General features: G+C 57.6%; 1 protein-coding gene across 3 annotated transcripts; it reads left to right on the top strand.

Moving 5' to 3' along the window:
* The first annotated feature begins 2,341 nt into the window (after positions 1-2,341).
* Positions 2,342-18,331, top strand: ANXA6 (annexin A6). Of its 3 annotated transcripts, none has more exons than XM_063168865.1 (26): positions 2,342-2,413; positions 4,733-4,791; positions 7,268-7,352; positions 7,616-7,710; positions 7,868-7,981; positions 8,088-8,178; positions 8,291-8,370; positions 8,447-8,503; positions 8,651-8,744; positions 8,827-8,922; positions 9,170-9,228; positions 9,485-9,607; positions 9,788-9,846; positions 10,265-10,340; positions 11,210-11,291; positions 11,600-11,694; positions 12,073-12,186; positions 12,599-12,689; positions 13,077-13,156; positions 13,351-13,404; positions 15,213-15,230; positions 16,026-16,122; positions 16,424-16,519; positions 16,802-16,860; positions 17,574-17,696; positions 17,973-18,331. In XM_063168865.1, the coding sequence occupies exons 2-26, from the start codon at positions 4,774-4,776 to the stop codon at positions 18,030-18,032; spliced, it is 2,016 nt and encodes a 671-aa protein (XP_063024935.1). In that variant the 5' UTR covers positions 2,342-2,413; positions 4,733-4,773; the 3' UTR covers positions 18,033-18,331. The 3 variants fall into 3 exon arrangements, with proteins under 3 accessions (XP_063024935.1, XP_063024937.1, XP_063024936.1); XM_063168866.1 differs by lacking the exon at positions 2,342-2,413 and adding an exon at positions 2,796-2,849; XM_063168867.1 differs by lacking the exon at positions 15,213-15,230.
* Positions 18,332-22,416: the final 4,085 nt, after the last annotated feature.

Genomic DNA, 22,416 nt, shown 5'->3' with positions numbered 1-22,416 from the left:
ATCTCAGTCTGTGGAGCTGCTTTTGGAGGAAATTCAGGCAGAGAGGACAGTAACAAGGCTGGGTTGGGTTTTAAAGGTGCATATTTCAGTTTGTGGAGCTGCTTTTGGAGGAAATTCAGGCAGAGAGGAGCAGTAACAAGGCTGGATTGGGGTTTAGGGATGCACATCTCAGTCTGTGGAGCTGCTTTTGGAGGAAATTCAGGCAGAGAGGAGCAGTAACAAGGCTTGGTTGGGGTTTAGGGATGCCCATCTCAGTTTGTGAAGCTGCTTTTGGAGGAAATTCAGGCAGAGAGGAGCAGTAACAAGGCTGGGTTGGGGTTTAGGGGTGTGTGCTCCTACAGCTATGACTGAGCCCAGCAGCCCCTGGGGAACACAGAAGGAGGTGAAATGGATTGCAGCAGCAAGGCACAGGAGCACAGACCCAGCTCCATGGGATGTCTGCAGCAGAATGTCCAGCTGGAACTCCCCAAAGCAAAATCCTGGGGCTGCTTGCACTTGCCTGGGATCTGGGCATTCCTGGGGTGCAGCTCACAGGGGCTGAGCAGAGGAGGGCAAGCAGGGCAGGGGTAAATCCAGGGCTGGGCTTAAATGAGGGCACAGGGCTGTGTGGGTGGGGGTCCCAGGTGAGGTCCCTGGGACCAGAAGGGCACATGAGTGTCCTTGGGCACCAGCACAGCTGCTCTGCACGGCTGCTCCTGGCAAGGAGAGGCCATGGAGGAGGTGATGGGGTGACCTGGTTGGTCATCGGCATCCTGGGAGAAGAAGACCAAGTCTGGGCTCTGAGGAGGTGTTTTGGTGTGAGGAGCTAACTTTACTTTTATTGTAGATAGCACTCAGACTGGGTCTGCTTACAGTATTTTGAGACAAAAACCTCTCAGGCTGTGGCTCAGCCCATCCTCTGTCTTTCAGCTTGCAAGGAGCAGAGGAAGGGAGCGGGAGCCATGGAGGAGGAAAGCAAGGAAGGATGCAGAGCATCCAAAGCATAGAGGTACACTCTGTCCTGGCTCTGTGGGGCAGCCCCATATCCAGAGACCCTGTGAGCACCTCTGGGGCAGGGGGGCTCAGCACACAAGCCAGGGAGAGCAGGGCTGTTGTCCCACACTGCAGCACAGCCTGAACAAAGCCATGCTTGTCTCCCACGCCATCTCACATGAGCGAGCTCTCCAGATACCAGTGCCAGCCCTGGGGAACATTGCTCTGAGGGGAAAACAGGGCAGGAAGGAGCAGCCAGTGCTGGGAGGCCGTGAGGGTCTCACGCTGCCAGGGGAGCACAGCCCTGCGGCTGCATGCCAGCCATCCTGGGGGCTGTGCTGCCCCACACAGGCAGGGCTGAGCAGCTCAGCTGCCTTGAGAGACGCCCAGGCCAGTGGGTACCACCAGGGCTGGGATGCCTGAAATGTTACACACCAGCAGCCTTCAGCATTTCCAGGAGTCCCTTGGGGTTTCCTGCTCTGGCTGGTGTGACACAGCACCGCCCGTGGCTCCTGGGACTCCCCGCAGCCCTGCCACTGGCTGGGTGGTGGCAAAGAAGGTTAAACGTGGGTGAGGCGGGGAAGGAAACGGCCTCAGGGCAGTGCAGGCAGCGGTACAGCCTGCCAGGAGCATCCTGGAGAGCCTCAGCCTGCATCTCATCCCTGTCTGCAGCACGGGAAGAGAAGATTGGGGGCAAAGCCAGCTCATCACTCCAGCCCGTGTCCTGTCCTGTGGGCGCTCATTGCAGAGCCTTGGTCAGCACCTCCCTCCTGAAACGGGTCCTGGGGGACCAAGGTCAGGCCGTTTGTCCCTCCTCAGACTCCTGCAGAGAGTCAGGGACGGACATTTCCCAGCGGTGAGCAGGGAAGGGGTGATTTGGGATGATTTGGGGTGATTTGGTGCGGGACGAGCTGGCTGGCTGGCGGCAGGGCCGGGAGGCACTGGGGTACCCCGCGCCTGGCAGGAAACCACAGCTGGGGGGACAGGAGGGTGACATTTCCTTGCGCTGAGATGCAATCAGCGGCATTGCCCGGCAGTGTGCGTGTGGCACCGAGCCACCGCTGCTGGCACAGCGCCCCGCACACACCAGCGGGGCTCTGTGCCAGGAGACCCCCATTCCCCACAGCAGGGCGACTTTGCGGGTGGCACCGGGCGCCGCCGCCCCGCGGGTGATTTTGCGGGTGATTTTGCGGGTGATTTTGCGGGTGGTTTTGCGGGTGGTTTTGCGGATGGTTTTGCGGGGGTGACATTGCGCGCCGCGGGCTGAGCTCTGGCACGGCACCGGCGGTGGGATGTGGCCGTGGCAGGCGGGGACAGGGGGCGGTGACGCTGTGGCCGTGAGGAAACAGCTGCTGGCCAAGGACGAGCGCTCGGCCCCGCGCACAGCCCGAGCGCGGCCGCGGCTCCTGCGAGCGCCCCCGGCGAGAGCTCCGCGCTGCCGGTCAGTGCCCGCCCGGGCCGGGGCACCGCGGCTGCGGGGCGGGGGTGCGGGGCGGGGTGCCCGACCGGGCCGGGCACTTTTTACCGCAATGGCCCGGGGGGAGGAAAGTCGTGGAAAGCCTTGGCTGGGCTGGGCGGTGAGCTGCGCGAGGGGAGGCTCCATCCAAGGGGTGGCTGTAGGGGGAATCCCTGGGGTTTTTATATTTATGAAAAATCTTTCCTTGCTGACAAACCGCGGGGGCTGCGCTGCCGGTGCTGCTTTCTGAGCTGGGGGCTGCGGGCCCCGCTGGGTGTGTCCCGGCCGGGATGCGCCTCAGTCCGTCCGGGCTTTGGTGCTGCGGCGGCCGCGGAACCGCCCATCCCTCCTGCCCTCCTTCCAGCGGGGTCCAGGCTGGGGAGGGTTCCCCCCGCTTCGGTACCCCCCAAGCTGTGCACAGGTAAAGGCAGCCCACAGCAGCCCCGGGGCCCGGAGCTCCTCAAGGCCTGGAGGCTTTTGGCAGTGGGGTGGGGCAGGGCATTTTGGGGAAGCCCTGTCGGGAGGATGGTCCGGTATTTATAACCCGGGGGAGCTCCCTTTGCTCCGGGACAGGGGGTGGCGGGGCGCTGGGTGTTGTGGCTCTGTGCTGGGGGAGCCCCCCAAGCCAGTCGGGCTCTTGGGGTGCAGCCCTGAGCTCACAGCTCTGGGGGGGCTTTGGGGAGCCTGGAGGGGTGCACTGCTGGCAAAACAAGCTTCCACAGAGGCTGTGTGCATCCCTCCGGACTTCCCACGGGATCCCCATAACCCACGCCTCGGTTGTTGGGTGGGGGGCAGGTGTACCCCCATGCTGCCCGATGGACGGGCCGTGTTTGTGCGGGGATTTTCCCGGGGCTGCTCTCCCGGGATCCGCGGAGGTGTCACCAGCAGCGGGGACAGGGACGGGGCACTACAAGGACAGGTCGGGGACTGGGTGTGGTCGGCGATTCCCCAGCGCTGCCGAGATGAGCTGGGCGTTCTCAGCCCCGCTGCCACATGCATGGAGTGAGGGAGCGGGGCTGTGCCATGCTGGGATTTCCCCATGCCCAGGAGGTTTCACAGGCTCCAGAGGGGCATTACCAGGCTGCTTGTGCCGGGTGGGACCCCTTGGCACCCACCCAGCATCGGCGGTGCGGCCCCACGGCCTGCGGGACATGTGGGGCTGTCCCCGGCCCGCACCACGGGAAGGGGCGAGGCTCGCACCCTCCCCGGCTGGACGCGAAAGGGGAGGTGAAAGCAGCTCCGCGTTTCTGCAAAACTCCCTCTCCTCAAGCATGGAGCCCGTGGGTGCTTTTGGGAGCTCCCTGTGCCCAGGCAGGGACACCCAGCTGCACAGATGGTGGCAGGGCTGGGTCTCCCCTTGCAGGGATGTGCAGCCAAGGCATGGGAAGTTCATGTGATTTCTCCTGCCCGCTCCATGGCATGAAACCGAACTCCTGTGGGTCAGAAATCCCCCGGGGTGGCCCTGCTCTGCTCTGCTCTGCATTTTTCTGCGACGTGTCTCAGAGGGAGGGTGAAGGAGCCAGGCGGGGCCTCAGCTGACGCTCAGCGGTTCATTCATGGCCGGGCTCCATTTTCCAGCTGTTTTTTTCCCCTCTACCAGCTTCTTCTGGAGCAAATGGCGCTGCTGGGGGACTTTCTCTGGGAGGGTGAGAGAGCCCACACCGCAGTGGGCTGCAGTTATAAATGGTGCTGGTGTTAGAAAACAACCTGCGAGTTACCCTGGAAACCCAGCTGTGTTTGCTGGTCTCCAAGGATGTGTGGGACTGGTGGTGGCCTTGATGGCTGCACAGAAACTCAGATAACAGCTCTGGGGATGTTGTGGGGGCTGCCCAGCAACACGAGACAAGGAAATGTCCCCAGCAGCTGCTGAAGCTGGGATGGCCCCAGGGCTTGGGGCTGCAGGGGAGCAGGAGGGACATTGAGGGGTGCAGGGAGAAGCCCAGCCCTGCAGAGGATGCTCGGCCTGTTTCCACGTATTCAGCACATTTTTCTCCTCTGGTTTCTCTTGATACTGACAGGAAACTGTGCAGGCTCTGCTCTGCCCCTGGCCTGTGGGGTGCCCTCAGTGCCAGACACCAAAGGCTCAGTAACCACGGGGTGGCTGTGCAAAGCCAGCAAAGCCCCTTTCCCTGATGCATCCTGCAGCACCTGGCAGTGCTCTCCCCTCTCCCTGATGCATCCTGCAGCACCTGGCAGTGCTCTCCCATGGGCACCACCCCCAGGAGAGAGCAAACCCTCCCTTGACTCACCCAGCCTGCAGAGAGGGGCCTTGGCTCACACTGACCTCTCTGTTCCCTTCCACAGCTCCTCCCTGCCCTCACACCAGTGATTTCCAGCTCTGAACCATGGCACCCCAAGGAAAGGTAAGGGTGACCTCCCCAGGGCAGGGCTGGGGCAGTGTCTCCAGCAGCAGCAGCAGGGATGGGGTGACGTGCATGGACACCGTGCTGCCCAGAGCCTGTTTACATTCCTGCCTCTCCAGCCAGTGCTGTCTGGATGTGATGCAGATGGGGGAAGTGCTGGGCTGGGGAGCAGGGACAGCAAGGAGCAAAAATCCTTTTGGGACCACGGTGGGATGGGGAGGAGAAGCAGGGCCGTGGGAAGGGGAGGAGAGGAGATGTTGCACTGGGGATTTGGGCATTTGATGGAGAAAACTCCTGCCTGAGCACGCTGCAAGGCATGCAGCCCTGTTTGGGCCTTTCCCCTCTCCCAGCCTGGATTATTTCCCACTCCAGGCTGGTGCAGTGTGGCAGCTGTGTGAGCAGGTGCTCCCCTGCAGCCAGGAAAACATCTCGGTGTGGGTGGAAGCCCTGCCTGGATGGGCAGGCGTGGCTGGCTCGGGGCAGCCTGCCTGCTGCCAGGGGAGGAGTCCAGCCCGGAGCCTCCTTGTGCTCTGCTGGGGCCAGGCTCTGCTTCCCATCCCCTGGAGAAATCCAGCAATCGTTCCCTCCCGCCTTACTACCCAAAGCTTCCTGCCCAGCTAAGGCAGTGGTTGCTCTGGGTGAGGAAACTGAGGCACAATGCAGCATTTTCCTGCAGCAGCCCAGGACCCCGAGCAGCCATGGGGTGGGAGAGAGCAAAGCCACGCTGGGAATTTCGCTTCCACCCTCCTGGCCCCAGTGTGGCTTATTTTTAGCTGGGAGGTCCCGGACAGGCCAGGATGACTCAGAGGCTGGAGGAGGGGAGGCAGGAGGCCCCTGGCAGCTGAAACAGCACAGAAAGGGGGAAGGGGGTATGAGGAGTATGGGTGAGCAGGATGCTGTTTCCATCCCAGCTGATGTTCCCACACTTGCCTGGGGCTCATTCCCACACAGAATGCAGGGAGTGTGGGGTGATGCAGAGCACTGAGCTCCTGCCTCAGTTTCCCTTGCTCCAGCAAGGCAGGCAGCTCATGCTTTGATGGCTCAGCAGGCAGGAACACAGCCCTGCTCTTCCTCTCCATTTAACCAAAGCCAATATCTTGACTTCCCAATACCCCCCAGCCACCCTTGTCCACTCCTGCTGCCTCCAGGCACCTCCTTTGCCTTGCAGTTTATTTCCATGCCTGAAAGGCATGTGTGTGGGAGCAGCTTGTGCCAAGCCAGGAGGGTCTGGGAGCTGCTGGGAAGTGGGGCTAAATGCAGCTCTCCTGATGAATCACCTGCAATACGATCTGTCCCGTGCCTGCCTGGTTCCCTGGAAGGGCAGCATCTCCTCTTGGGGACACCAGTGCCAGCAGCTCCTCCCAGGAGGGCCTGTGGGATGTGCCCAGCTTCTCTCTGGAGAACAGGAGGAGAGAGGCTGGTTTGTTTGTGAAGGTGCTGGGGGATGTGCAGCAGAGCTGCTGTGACATTGGGATGGGAGCCAGGAGAGATGCCCTGAGTCCATCTCCTTGGGCTCATTCCTGGAGGCACTTCCTGGGTCAGGGACATTGATGCCCATCTTCTCTGAGGATATGCTGGCTTTAGACGTCCATGCTGGCAGCAGGCCTGGGCCTTTGTGCAGCTCCTGAGATCTTCAGGAAGCCGTGCAGCAGATCCTGAGCAGATGAGCCCAGGGAGGTGCACAGACCCAGCAGAGCCAAGGAAGGATGCTCAGTTTCCCTGAGTGCTGACACAGCTGACAGCCCCAGCTCAGCTCCCTCCTGTTTGTCAGCATGACAGCTAAAGAAATGCTGCTGCTCAGTTCTCCCCACTCTGTGCCTCTGGTGGGGATGTATCCAGTTCCTCATGTGGGGCCAGGATGGTTTCACCTCTGCTTTCACCCAGGGCAGTGCTGATCTCATTCAGGCTCCTGTGGGGTGAATTCCCTGAACAGAGCTGACCTGGGAAGGGGGATTTTAGTCCCTCCTTTTTCCTGAGCTCTCTGGAGGTGTCATTCCTGGGCAGTCTGGAAGTGGCTGAAGAGCAGATAGAAGTGGCTGATATCAACCCCAGGATCCCTCAGGCTCTCAGGAAAGCCTTTCCCAGTACCCAGGGTCTCTGCTCCAGCCCCTTGGATCAGCCTGGGCCCCGTGGCAGTGCATGCTGGAGCAGGACACGCTGTTGGCAGCTCTGGTGCTTCCCAGAGTTTTCCATTTAGCAGCCCATTTGTGCCTGTAATTTTGTCTCATCCTCAGCATCCGAAGTGGTTCCTTGCTTGCAACAGGCAGTGGAAAATTAATTCCCTCTGTAGGGAGAGTAAACAGGAAAGGGAACAACTGCAGAGGAAAACAATTGTTTATGTCTGAGCTTGAGCTTTGCCTTGGGCAACCTGAGCCATAAAGGATCTGACCTCAGTCCTGCTCAGCTTCAATTTCTCCTTCCCCCATCCCACTGAGGCTGCTCCTTCCTCTTGTACCTTCTCCCTCCTTTCCCACAGGTCTACAGGGGCTCAGTGAAGGATTTCCAGGGCTTTGATGCCAACCAGGATGCAGAGGCCTTGTACAATGCCATGAAGGGATTTGGTATGGATGCTCCTCAGATTGTCCCAGGGCTACCCCTGGTGTCCCTTTTTCCTTGGTGTCCCTTTTTCCCTGGTGTCCCTTTTTCCCTGGTTGACCCTTGCATGGCTGGGTGTCCTGCATCCCTTCCCCTCTCAGCTGACTGACTCTCCTGGTTTCCTCTCCTCCCTGGAGTCAGCTTGGCTCTGCTTGTCCTCCCAGCCCCAGCTCCAGAGCAGCTCTGGGCACAGCAGGCTGGCTGTGGTGACTCCTGGCTCTCCCCACAGGCAGTGACAAGGAGGCCATCCTCGACCTCATCACCTCCAGGAGCAACAAGCAGCGGGTGGAGATCTGCCAGGCCTACAAGTCCCTCTATGGGAAGGTAAGGCCAGGAACACTCCCTGGCCCTTGGCCCCACTGCAAACACAAATGCCAGGGCTGCCACCCCCCAGCCCATGCAGGGACCCACCCCTCCCTGGAGCCACTCAGAGATGCTGTGGGGCAGAGGATCCCCCAGCTCCTTTCTCCCCCTCCTCCAGGACCTGATTGCAGACCTGAAGTACGAGCTGACGGGGAAGTTTGAGCGGCTGATTGTGAGCCTGATGCGGCCCCCAGCCTATGGAGATGCCAAAGAGATCAAAGATGCCATCTCGGTGAGGAAGGGGTGGGCACCCTCTCAGGGGTGGGCACGCTGCCCAGGGCCCCTCTGAGGGCACCCCAGCCAGCCCAGGGCTCATGGGGCTGTGTCTGTGCCCGCAGGGCGTCGGCACAGATGAGAAGTGCCTCATTGAGATCCTGGCCTCCCGCACCAACCAGGAGATCCATGACCTGGTGGCTGCCTACAAAGATGGTGAGGGCTGAGAAAGGGAAGGGGCTGCCCTGTGTCCCCTTGGGCCACAAAAAGGGCAGAAGTGAAGGGATCCAGGGCTCCTGGCCTGACCTCTGCCTTCCTCTTCCACCAGCCTATGGGAGAGACCTGGAAGCTGACATAGTTGGAGACACATCAGGCCACTTCAAGAAGATGCTTGTTGTTCTGCTTCAGGTATGTCCATCTGTCCAGCATCTGCAGGTGGTGGGTGCCTGTACCCTGCAGGGCTGAGCCCATCTCTCTCCCACAGGGTGCCAGGGAAGAGGACGATGTGGTGAGCGAGGACTTGGTGGAGCAGGATGCCAAGGTGAGCCTTGGTGGGTCGCTCTGATGGGTGGTATCTGGGCAGGGATGGGGCTGGTGCACTGGGACATCTGGATTTAGGCTGCAAAAGGTGGGTGGGTGCCAAAGGAGCACCCTGAGTCAGGCTGTGCCACCTTCCCCATCCCACCAGGACCTGCTGGAAGCTGGGGAGCTGAAATGGGGCACAGATGAGGCCCAGTTCATCTTCATCCTTGGCCGGAGGAGCAGGCAGCATCTCCGCCTGGGTGAGCATCACCTGCGAGCTCAGGGTGGGCCTGAAGGTGCCTTGGCAGCTTCTCCAGGCATCTCCTTGCTCTCATCCCACAGTCTTTGATGAATATCTGAAGATTGCTGGGAAGCCCATTGAGAGGAGCATCCGGGGGGAGCTCTCTGGTGACTTTGAGAAGCTGATGTTGGCCGTGGGTAAGCCAGCCCCACATGGGGATCCTGCAGAAACACAGCACTACCCTTCCTGGGCTGGGAGGGCTCAGCACAGGGGCCAGCGGGGTCAGGGCTGTGGCTGTACCTGGTATCTGGGAGCTCAGGGAGGCTCCTTCAGGATGGGTGGGGATGCTGGATGTGGTTCCCATGGGGTGTGGGTGCTCAGAGGTTGGGGGCACTGGTGAAGCTGGCTGCTGGCATCCCTCACCACACCTCAATTTCCTTGCAGTGAAGTGCATCAGGAGCAAAGCAGAGTATTTTGCTGAAAGGCTCTACAAGGCCATGAAGGTGAGTGTATTTCCCCTTATCTACAGGTCCCCAGCATTGCAGGGTCCCCTTGCCATGGGGTGCTGCTGGAGAGCAGGGTGACACAGGTCCATGAAGGCAGGACTTAGGTGACCTGGGGTCTCTGCCCTTCCCTCCAAAGGAGTTATTCCTTCAGAGCAAGGGCTGGGTAGAAATCAGATAGAGGGGTCCAACATGTGATGGGCTGAGCAGAGTTGCTCGGCCATCCCAGGCTTGATGTGGGGCTGGTCCATTGCAGGGTCTGGGCACCAGGGACAACACTCTGATCCGCATCATGGTGTCGCGCAGCGAGATCGACATGCTGGACATCCGGGAGGTGTTCAGGACCAAGTATGAGAAATCTCTCTACAACATGATAAAGGTAAGTGCTGGGGGTCCCTGCTCACCCTCCAAGCAGCTGCTGCTGCTGCCTCCCTCATGATGCCAGCACCCCTGGGAGGGCTGGGCTGGGTTCAGGGAGACCCCTCTCCATGAGCCCATCCCATGGCACTACCTTGTTTTTACCTACTGCATGGTCCTCTGTCTCCATCTGCTTTCCCAGGAGGACACGTCTGGGGAGTACAAGAAGGCTCTGCTGAAGCTGTGTGGAGGGGATGATGAGTAAGACCACCTGTCACCCCCCTTTGTCCCTCTTTGTTCCCTTGGTGCTGGGTACGACATCTGGGTCAGAGCCTGATGGAGCACCTGGACCAGCAGCACCCACAGTGACTGTGGTTTGGTACAGGGGGCCCTGTGGCCCCTGTGCATGGCCAGCCACAATGTCATGGTCCCTTTTTGGCACATGGGAGCCCTGCAGGGGCTCCCTGGAGGGAGGATGATCTGGTGGGGGAGGTTGGGATTCACCACACATTTCCTCCCATTCCCACCCATCCAGCCCCACAGCAAGCACCTGGGTCCTGCCCCTGTGCCCAGTGGATACAAAACACCCCTCATGGAGGAGCAGGGCAGGGTGAGGGGGGCTGCTGGCAGGTGCAGGCCCCCATGGCTCACTGTCCCCTGTCCTTGCCCTCCGTTGCAGTGCTGCAGGTGAGTTCTTCCCCGAGGCGGCGCAGGTGGCCTATCGGATGTGGGAGCTTAGTGCGGTCAAAGTAGAGGTCAGCACCCACCCCTGCACCCCTGTGTGCTGCCTGCCAGCTTGGGAACCCTGGCTGCTCCTCTCTGCCATGGGGCACAGCCAGCCCCACTCCTCTGCTCGACTCTCGCTCCCCGGCTTCTCTCGGTGCCATTCTCTGGTTTTGGGGTACGAGGTTGGCAGGATGGAACCATGGCAGGGCTGGCTGCCCCCCGAGGGCTCCACTAACCCCCTCCTCTCTCTGAGGCCTTCCTCCCTTGGGGCAGTGAGTCCTGCATGTCTCTGCAATGCAGCCCTGGCTCCAGTGCCCACCAAAGAACTCCTGCCCCCTGGGGCAGCCCAGAGCTGGCCAGGGCATGGCTCCATATGGGGAGTGGCAACCTGCATGCAGCTGAAACTCCCACAAAAGGGTGCTCTGGGATGTGCAGAAAATACACCCTGAGCCCTACATCAACACTCTGAGGATGGAGATGTGTTTGGAGCATAGGGACACAGGAGGATAGAACTGTAGGGCAGGAGTGGGCAACGTTTTAGTGACTCCTCCTCTGTCTCTCAGTGACATGGCCAGCCCAGGCTGAGATGTTCCAGGCTAGTGCAGGCAGGTGTAACACTGGGTAGGACACTGAGGCTCCAGGGACTGTCTGTTGCTGTCCTCTTCCTGCACTCTGCTGGTCTGGCTATGGTTTGCCCCTTAATGGAAGGGGTGACAGTGGTGGGGAGATCCTCACTGATCCCCAGGTGCTTGCACTAACACAGAACCTGCTTTGGCCTCAGCTTGCTGGGTGGCACCTTCCCTCCTCTCCATCTCTCCTTCTCTCCATCTCTCCATCCCTTCCTCCCTCCCTCCCTCTCATCCTGAGGGTGACCATGGCCCCCTCTCTGCACCCACAGCTGCGAGGAACCGTGCAGCCTGCAGGAGACTTCAATGATGATGGTGATGCACAGGTGCTGAGGAAGGCCATGAAGGGCCTGGGTAAGTGGGGACCGTGACTTTGGGCCCTTCCTGCTGCTCCTCAGCAGCTCCTGGGGCACCCTGGCCCACACAGGGCTGCATGGAGGCCCCAGGGGGAATAGAGACTGTGGGAGTTCTCCCTTTCCTGTCTACCCAGTTTGCGGGGGTGGTGACGTGTCCGTGATCAGGGGTGACACAGTGACACAGTGTGGCTCTGCTGTCAGTGACACGGTGTGGCTCTGCTGTCAGTGACACGGTGTGGCTCTGCTGCCAGTGACACAGTGTGGCTCTGCTGTCAGTGACACGGTGTGGCTCTGCTGTCCTTGCAGGCACGGATGAAGGAGCCATCATAGAGGTGCTGACCAAGAGGAGCAACGCACAGAGGCAACAGATCATAAAGGCTTACAAGGCTCATTATGGCAGGGTACTGCAGCCTCCATCCCACCCTGCTTCCTCCTGCCCACATCCTGCCCCCTCCCACAGGGAGATCAGCCCCTCACTGGAAGGAATCCTGCCCAGGGAGCAGTGGGCAGCTGGGGCACACCCACATGCCCTGGCATGGCTCCCCCAAGGAAAACAGTTGTCACAGCAGCCCAAGCGAGGGTGTCCCTTCCCCTTCCCTTGTCCCATAGAGCCAGAATCTCCCCAGAGCCACCCAAATATGTGACTTCAAACTGTCCCAAGGGTTTTCACACATGTCTCCAATCCCTCACCTCTCCTCCCCTTTTTTTCTCTCATGTTGCCTCAACTGGTCCATCCCTGCAGAAGCAGCTGGGGACTGAACTCTCAAATGCTTTTGCAGGACCTGTTGGCAGACCTGAAGTCTGAGCTGTCGGGCAGCTTGGCCAAGCTGATCCTCGGGCTGATGCTGACACCAGCTCAGTACGATGCCAAGCAGCTGAGGAAGGCTGTGGAGGTAATTGTCACACTGCTGGTGGGCCAGAGTTGTCAATGCCCACAGCTTCACATGCCCCAGGGTCTCTCTCTTATGGAGAAGAAAATATCAGCATGCGAACAAAGGCCTGGTTTGCACTCAAGACTTGCATGCCTCTTTGCAGCCCAGCATGCTCAGCCAGCTGGCAGCTATTGGAGAGCCAGGGCAGGGACAAACCAGTGACATGCACTGCTATCCACCAGTCACACCAGCTGGTACCCCACCAGCAGTGTACTTACACTTTTCCATGTTGATTCCTACCAGCCCATTTGCTGGGCATAGACTTTTGCCACATGGTTTCTGGACCCCTCCTTGCCTGGCACTGCAGGGCAGTGCCATCCTGTCCCCATTTGGTGTTGGCACCTGCAGCACCCACCATGGCTCTCTCTTCCAGGGGGCTGGCACAGATGAGAGCGTCCTCATCGAAATCATGGCCACGCGGAACAACCAGGAGATCAGGGCTATCAACGAGGCCTATCAGGAAGGTAGGGCACAGGAGGGACAGGGGAGCACCCAGGTGCTGGGCACAGAGCACCCTGTGCAAGGTCCTTCCAGAGCCCAGGCAAAGTTTTGTCTCTGGGTTGGGTCTGTGGCTTGGTCCTTGCCTTTCTCCATCTCATGGTGACATGCCCCAGCTCTGCCATCAATGTCTCCTTCCCTGAGAGCTCTTTCACAATGATCCTATTTCCTCCAGAGTACCTAGAGAAGAGCTGTGCTTATGCTCAGGGCATTAGAGCTGCTGGGGTGATCCCTTCTTCCCTGGGTTTGAGTTCAGCATCTGCTTAGCCGTGCTTCCCATGGAGATCATGGGGACAACAGGCACTGGTGGGTGGGAATCTGAGCTGCAGGGCTCAGCCATCCCTTCTCCACAGCCTACCACAAGAGCCTGGAAGATGACCTGAGCTCTGACACATCGGGGCATTTCAAGAGGATTCTCGTCTCCCTGGCTGTGGTAAGAGCAGCTCTCACTGGGAATTCTCCTCTCCCTGCCACAGGCAGTGCTGGGGGTCTGGAAGGAGTGGCTGGAGGGACACAGCATCCCTGCCTGGCTGGGCAGTGCTGCTGGACTGTCTGCCACCCCCTCATGTGGGGCTCTCCCAGGAGATGTCCCCTCTCCATCTCCATCATTTTTGTGTCCAACCACAGGGCAACCGCGACGAAGGACCAGAGAACCTCACCCAGGCACACGAAGATGCCAAGGTAAGACCCATACTGGCAGTGCTCTCGTGGGCTTTGCATTAAAAAAAAAAAGGAGAGGATGTTGCATGCCCTGGTCTGGAACTGACATTCTCAGGGAAGCAAATGCTGCTGGGCCAGGTGTCTGTGAACTGCAGGGGGAAATGCCAGGTGAAACAACACCCTTGGAAGCAAAGCTCCCATGCCCAATTCCTGAAGCTCTGCTGCTCCAAGCATGGGGAAAGCAGCCCCAGGGAGTTCCCCACCTGTAAGCTGCAGAGCTGCCATTCTGTGGTTCAGTAACACACACTGATGCTGAAATTTGAGTTTCAAACACAGCTTTGGGTTGGTCTGCAGGAGCCACCCACCTCTGTGTGTTGTGCAGGGGGCAGCCCTGACACACTGGGGTGCTCCACACCTCTCCTGGGTTGTGGTGAGACACCTGGAGGGGGGAGGCTGAGCAGCCAGAAGCAGTGCAGGGAGGTGTAGGGACCATTCCCTGGCTGAGCTCCTGGTCCCAGGAGACCTGTGACCCACGGGCTGTGTCCCCTGAGTCCCTGCTCCTCAGGGCTGCATCTTTTCTCTAAGGGGATGGGAAGATCTGTGCAGGGTCCAACCTGAGATCTTGCTTGGCTGTGCTGTGCCAGCGCTGCATGTTCCAATGCACAGGAGAGCAGCACAGCGTTCCCAGCAGGGCTGCCACCAGCAGAGGGAGTGGATGCTGTGCTGCCTGTGTCCCTATCCATGCACTGCCTGCACCCTGCCACACTCTCTGCCTGTGTCCCTGTCTGTGCCCTGCTTGCACCCTGTCACACTGCCTGTACTTCTGCCCTGGCATTGCCTGCACCCTGCCAAGCTCTCTGCCTGTACTTCTGCCCTGGCATTGCCTGCACCCTGCCAAGCTCTCTGCCTGTACTTCTGCTCCTGCCTTTTCAAGATTACCTAAAAACAGAGGCCAGACAAAATTAAGGGAATAAAAAGCAGTTATGTTTATTGAAGGGCCTTCAGGTACGTTTTGGGGCTACACCCAAAGTGGGTTACAGGTCAAAGGTTTTCATACTTTTATAAGTTTGCGCCATTTGCATATTAGGGGTTAATATTCCAATTACAGCTTCAGGTAATGAAGTCATTTACCCCAAGTTTGCTCCCCCTCAGCTCCCTTTTGTTTACATTTCTTGGGGCCTGAGACAATAAGGTGTCCTTGATTCCCAGGCGTAGAGAGGAATTGTTTTGTCTGACTAAAATGGGAAAGCAGCAGATAATGGAGTTTAACTGTATATGGAGTTTAGAGTTATACACTAAGGCACTGCAGGATTACAAATACGTGAAAAACACAAAAGCTAAAATCCTAAGGTATCACTGCCCATTCACTGCCTGCACCCCTGCTGCATGTTCTGCTGCTCACCTCCCCCTGCTGCACAGAGAGAGCCAGGGATGACATGCACAAGGACAAGCCAGCCAGGTGGCACCTGACCTGGCACCACACCTGTGTTCTGTCAGCACAGCTGCCCTTCCCCTCATCCCAATGGCAGAGGTGGGCTGGTGGAAGCCAGCCTAAAGCCAGGCAAGGATGCTCCAAGAGGAGCAACAGGCTGGCACCCAAGCTCCAGGGTTGGGGGATTCACTTTGTTTGGCAAAGACCACCCTCCCAAGGTCCTGGTGTAGAGGCCAAACTGGAGGAGGACACAGGTCCTGCTCATGGGGAAGCAGGAGACCTGGGGACAGGTAGTTTGAAGGGATTTTGCTAGACTTCCCTTGCTCTGTCAGGGAGTTATAAAAGTTGAGCAGCACCTTCTGACCCTGTTGTCTTCCTGTCTCTCTCTCTCCACCAGGTTGTTGCTGAGACCCTGGTGAGTGCCTGCCTTTTGCTCCTCACCCTTCTGCACGTTTGAAGGGATGCTGCAGCCCTGGGGTGCAGGGCTGGGGCTGGGAATTGCAGCCCCACAAGCCAGGCCTTTCTGACGCCATGGGCTGTGCTCACTGGCTTGGGACTCCTGCATCAGGATAGGGGACAAGGGGACAGATGGGACCTGCAATGAGGGCACTTCCCTGCATTGTGGGGGAAGAGAGGGAGAAAGGCACCTGCCCTGGCCCTGGGGACCAAGCCTGCCTGCTGCCTGCATGTGGGACCTGTGTTCCAGGCAGTGTGGGACTCAGGGCTGCCTTCCCTGGCTCCCCAAAAGTGGGCATTGGGGATGGGGTGACTTTCTCCTGCAATGGCCTAATGGATGAGATGAGCACAGCCTCCCACTGATGCCCACAGAGGAATGGCAGCCATTTCATTCATGGGCAGCACTGCTGTGGCCCAGGGTGGCTTCTGTATCTGGCAGCCCTGAATTTCCTCTTCAGGTGGTGTTGGTCACCCCTGAAACATCCTCCACAAAGGACAAAAAAAGTCTTAACCATAAGCATTGCAGAGCTTTTTCCATAAAAACTGGAACACATCTTTTCTTAGAGATAATCTCTGAGTATGCAGCTTCACATCCATGCAGAGGAAATGCCTTTTTTAGCAGGAAAAATCCTCAGCTATTTTCCTGCTCATAATCTCTTTACAAAAGGGTTTCCAGTCAGGATTGGCTGTCCCAGGAAGAGCTTTTTGACAGCTCTTTGCTATGTCTCCATGTTCACTCTTTGTTCTCTCCCAGAAACTTGCTGATGTGTCCAGCAATGACTCCAGCGACTCCCTGGAGACCCGATTCCTCAGCATCCTCTGCACCCGCAGCTACCCCCACCTCCGCAGAGGTAGGATCACACTTCTCCATCAGCTGCAACACCAGTGCTTGGAATTGGGCTGGGTGGGAGATGGGGAGATGGGAGTCCCCTCAAGGCTGAGGGTGAGCCCTGTCTCCCCAGCTGTGGTGGGCATGAGGCAGTGGGAAGAGATGGTATGGCCTGGCACTTGAGGTGGCCTGTTGAAGTCACCCAAGCCTGCTCTGGTCCCACCTGGTCCAGAAGTCTCCAGAGCTGAGGCTCCAGTCTCTGGGGTGCCCAGGGGTGGGCTGGAGCAGCTCAGCAGTGACCCCTTCCTCTCCCCCATGGCCAGTGTTCCAGGAGTTCATCAAGATGACCAACCACGACGTGGAGCACGCCATCAAGAAGCGGATGTCGGGAGATGTCCGTGACGCCTTCGTGGCCATCGGTCAGTGCTGCCTCTGCACCGGGCTCAAAGGGCAGGCAGCCCCTCCAGCTGGCACTGCCAAGGCAGGGGGGCACCAGATTCCTGCTGGGAATCTCCATGCTGGGCCGTGGAGACTCCACTGGGGCATGGGGTTGGGGCACTTATGGGGTCCCTAGAGAGGGCCAGGCCTGCACCCTTGTACCAAGGAGGGCTTGTGGCTGAGACAGTGGTGCCACAGCTCCTTGCTGTGCTGTGTCCCCTGGGTGCCATGAACCCTCTTTCTGTCCCCTCTGTGTGTCGCAGTCCGGAGTGTGAAGAACAAGCCAGCTTTCTTCGCTGACAAGCTCTACAAGTCCATGAAGGTGAGGACAGACCCTCCTGGGGCTGGGCTGGGCTCCTTTGGGACTGTGCTTTAACCCCATGGAAGGGATGGGGTTTGTCTTCTGGCTGTCCCTGAGGGAGTAGGGAGGGCTTGGGCTCAAACCAACATCTGGGAGTATCAGGAGATGTGTCAGGCTGATGTATTGCTGGCAGCAAGTCCAGCATATGTGCAAGGAGAGATCACAGAACAGTTAGGGCTGGAAGGGACCTTTAAAGGTGTCATCAAGTCCTATTCCCTGCAATAAGCAGGGAAGTCTTCAAGACTATTTAAGGCCCCATCCAACCTGGTGGTGAATGTTTCCATAGAGGGGAGATCCACCGTCTTTCTGGGCAACTTGTGCCAGTTTCACCACTCTCACTATAAAAATTTTCTTCCTTGTAACTAGTCTGAATCTTCCCTTTTAACTTAAAACCATTACCCCTTTTCTTATCACTACATTCACTGCTAAAAATTTGACGCCATCTTTCTAAAGCCCCTTTTAAGTATTAAAAGATTGCAATAAGGTCTCTCCAGAGCATTCTCATCCTCAGGCTGAACAACCCCAGTTCCCTCAGCCTTTCCTCACAGGAGAGGTGTTCCAGACTCATTTTTGTGGCCTTCCTGTGGGCCACAGCTTGGACTGTGCTGGAGATGCCAGGAGCACCTGTGAGCCCCAGTCCCTGCAGGGCTCTTTGTTGAAGCTCTCCCTTGCAGGGTGCCGGCACAGATGAGAGGACCCTGACCCGGATCATGATTTCTCGGAGCGAGATTGACCTGTTCAACATCCGGGGCGAGTTCATAGACCTGTTTGACAAATCACTGCACCACATGATTGAGGTGAGGGGACAGGGACATCCCTTCCTGGCACATCACCTTGTCTGGCTGAGCTCTGGCCCTGAGCCATGAGTGGCACAAGGGCTGAGCATCACCTGGGCAGGGGGAACCTCCCCCCAGCAGCCCCAGAGTTGGCTGGTCTGGGTCTAGAGAAGATGTGCTGGCATCTTCCACTGCTGCAGGGATGCCTGCAGGGTGTCCAGGACATGGAGCTGTGCCCAGCACCTGGAACCAGGCTTGCCCAGGGCTGGTTCTCTGACACAGCTCTCCCTCTTGCAGAAGGACACCTCTGGCGACTACCGCAAGGCTCTGCTGGCCCTGTGTGGTGGGGAGGACTAGGTGGCACCTGGGGCCCTTTGTGTCTGAGCCAGCACACAGCCACTGCCTTGATGTCACCGCAGCTTCAGGGGCTTCAGGGGACACTCAGTCCCCTCCGGAGAACAGCTCACTTTGCGCTGGAAAGCAGCACCACATTGCAAGCGGGGGAGTCTCGGGGAGGGGAACAGAGGGGTCTGGGTAGGGAGATTGTCTGTCTTGAAGCAAAATAATTCATACCTGAACATGCCACTAAACCAAAGAATTTACCCAGATGGAAAAGACAATTTTAAATCTGATAAATAAAACCTCACTGTTGCTGACCCTGGGGCGAGAGCAGTTGACTTACTGCTTACTACTGGGGCAGGTTTGGGTGGGACTGGGAAGCCCTGGTGTCTCCTTGCTCCTGTAGGCAAACTCGGGTAAGAGCCCAGCCCCAGCTCCAGGGAGGGCCCTGAAGACACCACAAGACCTCTCTGAGCAACGCTTCTGCTGAGACAGGGGCTGAAAATGCATGTGGGGCTGGCAGCAGTGCAGGGACTTCACCAAGGGCTTCACTTCATGCCTCTGAAAATCCCCGGCAGGGTTCATGCCGTTGTGTGGATGATGCTTTCATAAACCAGAGATACAAATCAGACTTGATGGCATCCACCCGTCCTCACACGCGGTTTCCTGTGCTTTCAAGCTGCTGAAGAAGCAGTAGAAAGGCACATGCCATACAGGCTACACCCCCAAACAGTTTGTTTGCACTTCCCCCAACACTCGGGAGAAAAGAACTGGAATTTCCAAAAGCGGGAAATTCCAGCACTTTCAATTGTTTCCAAGTCAGAACAAAAAGTTGTGAATACCCTAGTCTTCCTCAGAACAGCTGGGTGAGGAAAGCTTCACCTTCAAAATATCAAAGCAGTGTTAGGAATAATACCACAATATTATTACAACACTTCAAAACCAGCTGAGGTCAAGAAGCAGCAACATGTAGAGACAAACCAGGGAAGCTGAAACAACTCAGCTGGGTATTATCCCACTAAAAATTCCCTTGATGCCTTCCTGTAAAACATCCCCTTGTAACAAAATAGCCTTTCTTGATGAAAAACAGTCTGGTTGGAGCTTTTTCACCCTCCCCATAGAGATTTGGGTTCCTCTGTCTAGTCTCTGTAAATAGGATTGGGCATTCCTGTCCAGACAGCATCTTGGGGGCTCAACATACCCCACACCTGCAGCAGCCTACAGATCACCTGCTTGGCCAGGAACCTGCTGCAAAGACTGAGCAGCTGCAGAAGTTGTTTTGAAGGGAGGATGTAACCCCAACCTTCATCTGCCCGTCTCTTCCTGCGGCCCCGCACTGAGCTCCGAGCTTTGCAGCAGAACCTTCTGGAGACGAGGGTGGCACAGAGACTGCAGGGAGCAGAGCTGGGCACCTTCCTGCAGCTGGGAACAGGGCCCAGCAGTGAGGAAAGCCCAAGGAAGCTGTGATGCTTGGGTGACAGCCCCTGGCAGAGCTGGATTTGGGGCAGTGGAGCCCTGTTCCTCCAGAGCAGGGGGAACCCTGCTCGGTGTTAGCACAGGGCCATGATACGTGAGCCACCATCTGCTTCATCCTTGGTGCCAAAACACACTCGAGGGGTTTGTACAGGGGGGATGTTCTCAGGAGTAAACACTCCTGGGAAATACACTATTTATCAGTGAATTTTCTGGCTGTACCACAATTGCTGTACACCAATGGACAGGGCCATTGACCACCCACAGTGTGGATGTGGCACAGGACCGCAAGTCAGCTCCTCAGGGCCAGTCCCCAGCCCAGCTCAGGGTGATGCCACCACCAGGCGGACTGGCTGATCAAAGCACACTGTTCCCAAAGGCAGGAATTTCCCTGGTGCCTGCTGCAGGCTGCTCCTACAATGCAGACAAGATAGCAGAGTCACACAATGTCTGGGCATAAGAAGGGACAGTGAGGTGGGGTTCCTCCTTGAACAACTCCCTCTTCTGGAAAAGTCCTGCAGACAAAAATCCTTTGTCTTGCCCCAGTGCCATAGTAATCCATCTCCTGCAGCACCTGCTGTTTCAGCTGGAGCAGAAAACAGCTGGTGGTATTTTAATTGCTGCAAATACTCAGCACAGTCAATATCCCATTTGAGCACAGGTTATTTCAGCACCTGCCCCATGCTGGGGTTGGGTTTGCCCTACAAAGAACCACAAACTGGCCTGAGTTCAACAGAGCTGCCTATCCTAAGGCAATGCCGGGAGGGTGATAGGATATTGGGAAGCACTAGCATGGCCTCTGGGACTCACTCATAAAGCAGCTTCATCCCTACCCCTGCAGCACCCCAGTCTCCAGAGGAAATAGACTTCATAACACCACTGCTCATGAACACCTCTGCTCCCTGCTCTGGCTCCAACTCACCCAATCTGAGAGCAATCAGTACAAATCTCATGCCTATCCTCTGAGATCAACAAGGAGGTGAGCATTTCAAAGAAGGCTAGAAAAGGAAGGGGGAAAAATCAGCAAGGCTGTGAGCAGGGTAAGGGCTGGAGGCAGGTCTGTGCTGGCCATCCATGCTTTAGCTTTCAGGGGTACTGCAGGGAAGAGCCTGGGATTTACACTTTGCGCATTGCCCAGCAATGTCGGGGGCAAGGGCTCGCTTCCAGGCAAAGCCAAGGCCAGATTTCACAGGTTGCAACATCCAGAAAACCCCACGAGCCCATGTTTGCTGCTCAGAGAGGGCCGGACCTCTGCTCTGAGTCAGCCACTAAAGATCCTCTTTGCTGCCAGCCCCGGGAGAGGAGGAGCCACAGAGGCACATGGGATGCTGGCCTAAATCCTTAGAACAATGTGAGCCCCTTCTGTCCCACCTGCCTTCAGCCTTGGGAGGTGGAGAGCTGGGACTGGACAAACAGCTGAGCTCTCCAGGATTGTTCCCATATCTCTGGAGCAGCTCTACAGGACATGATGACTGCTGCTGAGCCCTGTTCTCAGGTATTGCAACTGGATGAGACACAGCCTGGGGAGAGAGGAAGAGGGGAAAATCCCCTCTGTGCCTATTGCTGGTTTCGTACAATGAGATTCCAAATTATTCAAAGCTTAAGTCATGCAAGGAAATCCTCTGAGCAATCCCACACCTGGTTCCCACAGTTTTTGGCGACACTATGCGACTGCACCAGGTCCCACCACAGCCCATCCTGCTGACTGTGAAGGAGGGAGAGGATGGCAGGAGGTGCTGATCTCCTGTGAAATGGGTGACACTGAGTCTGGCCTCACATGCCAGAGGCAGAGGAAGAAGAGAGCCCTCATTCAGTGAGAAGGTAAAGCAGTGCAGTATCCCTGGAAAGCCAGGGTGTGATCCAGCCCCCCATGAAGGCAGGGTACTGCAGAGGAGCAGTTGGTGGAGCAGGAATGTTCCCCAATACCTCCCCTCTCTCCTGTCTTGATCCCTTCCACAGTCCCTTCTGCCCTCCCAGCAGCCAACTATCCCAGGCTCCCTCCCCTGCCTCTCCCTTGCCCTCCATCCCAGAGCCCTCCCATCCTGCCAGGTTAATTTGAGTTTCTGATTTGCATAAGCAGCAGATCACAATGTTCTGGAAATCCCCTCCTGCAGCCAGAGCTTCCTCCCCGCTCTCACAGCGTCACTGTCGGCCTCCTGCTTCCTTTCGCTGCCGGAGCACTGGGACACATCCCACCAGCACTGCACAAACAGCAGCCCCCAGCTGCTGATCTGAGAGGGATCCATCGGCAGAGCTGAGCCCTGAGTGGCCCTGGAATGCTGTGCCAAACCAGCTGCATCCCCTGCCTGCTCTGCTCCTGCCTAGCTCCAGAGATATGGGACCAGCTCCAGGCACAGCCAGGTCCTGGCTGGCCCCATCGCCCCATCAGGGTTCAAGTGAGCTCTGTTTGCCCAGCAGCAGAGGGCAGGGGGGTTTCTGAGCAATAAGAGCTGTTGGGCCAATGCCACTTTGAATTCACATCACTGGGCCCACCCTGCTCACTTCAGAGTGGGATCAACTTGAAGGAAGCCAGGCTTGATCTGAGACAAGCAGGACCTGAGGACAGGGGAGTTCTACCACCCCCATCTGCAGCCTGTGCTCCTTCTCAGCCTGTTTCCCACAGCACAGCAGCAATCAGGGCATGTTCACATCAGTGAGCTGCAACTGAAGGTGCTGAATCTCTGTACCAAAAAAAAAAACCCCTAGTGTGTCAACGTGTCAGCTGTGAACACACCCTCACAGCCACACAGGCGTGCTCATAAACCACAGCTGCCATCAGGGGAGTCTTCTCCCCTGGGAGCATGGTGGGACCGAAGGAACGAGGAGGGACCAGCAGGACCAAAAGCCTTTCATTTTCATAGTGAAATTCATGCTGGTGTTTGGGCCAGCCTGAGCTGGCAACCTCAGGTAAAAACACAAAGAGCAGCTG

The sequence above is a fragment of the Melospiza melodia genome, chromosome 14 (assembly GCF_035770615.1).
Source record: "Melospiza melodia melodia isolate bMelMel2 chromosome 14, bMelMel2.pri, whole genome shotgun sequence".
NCBI lineage: Eukaryota > Metazoa > Chordata > Aves > Passeriformes > Passerellidae > Melospiza > Melospiza melodia.
Note: the sequence above shows the minus strand (reverse complement) of the source record. Positions and strands in the feature narration are given on the sequence as shown.

Excerpts from the sequence above, each read along its gene's own strand:
- ANXA6 (XM_063168865.1), top strand. Across the intron at positions 8,179-8,290 it reads GGTGGCTGCCTACAAAGATG|CCTATGGGAGAGACCTGGAA; the intron begins GTGAGGGCTGAG and ends CTCTTCCACCAG. Across the intron at positions 17,697-17,972 it reads CACTGCACCACATGATTGAG|AAGGACACCTCTGGCGACTA; the intron begins GTGAGGGGACAG and ends TCCCTCTTGCAG.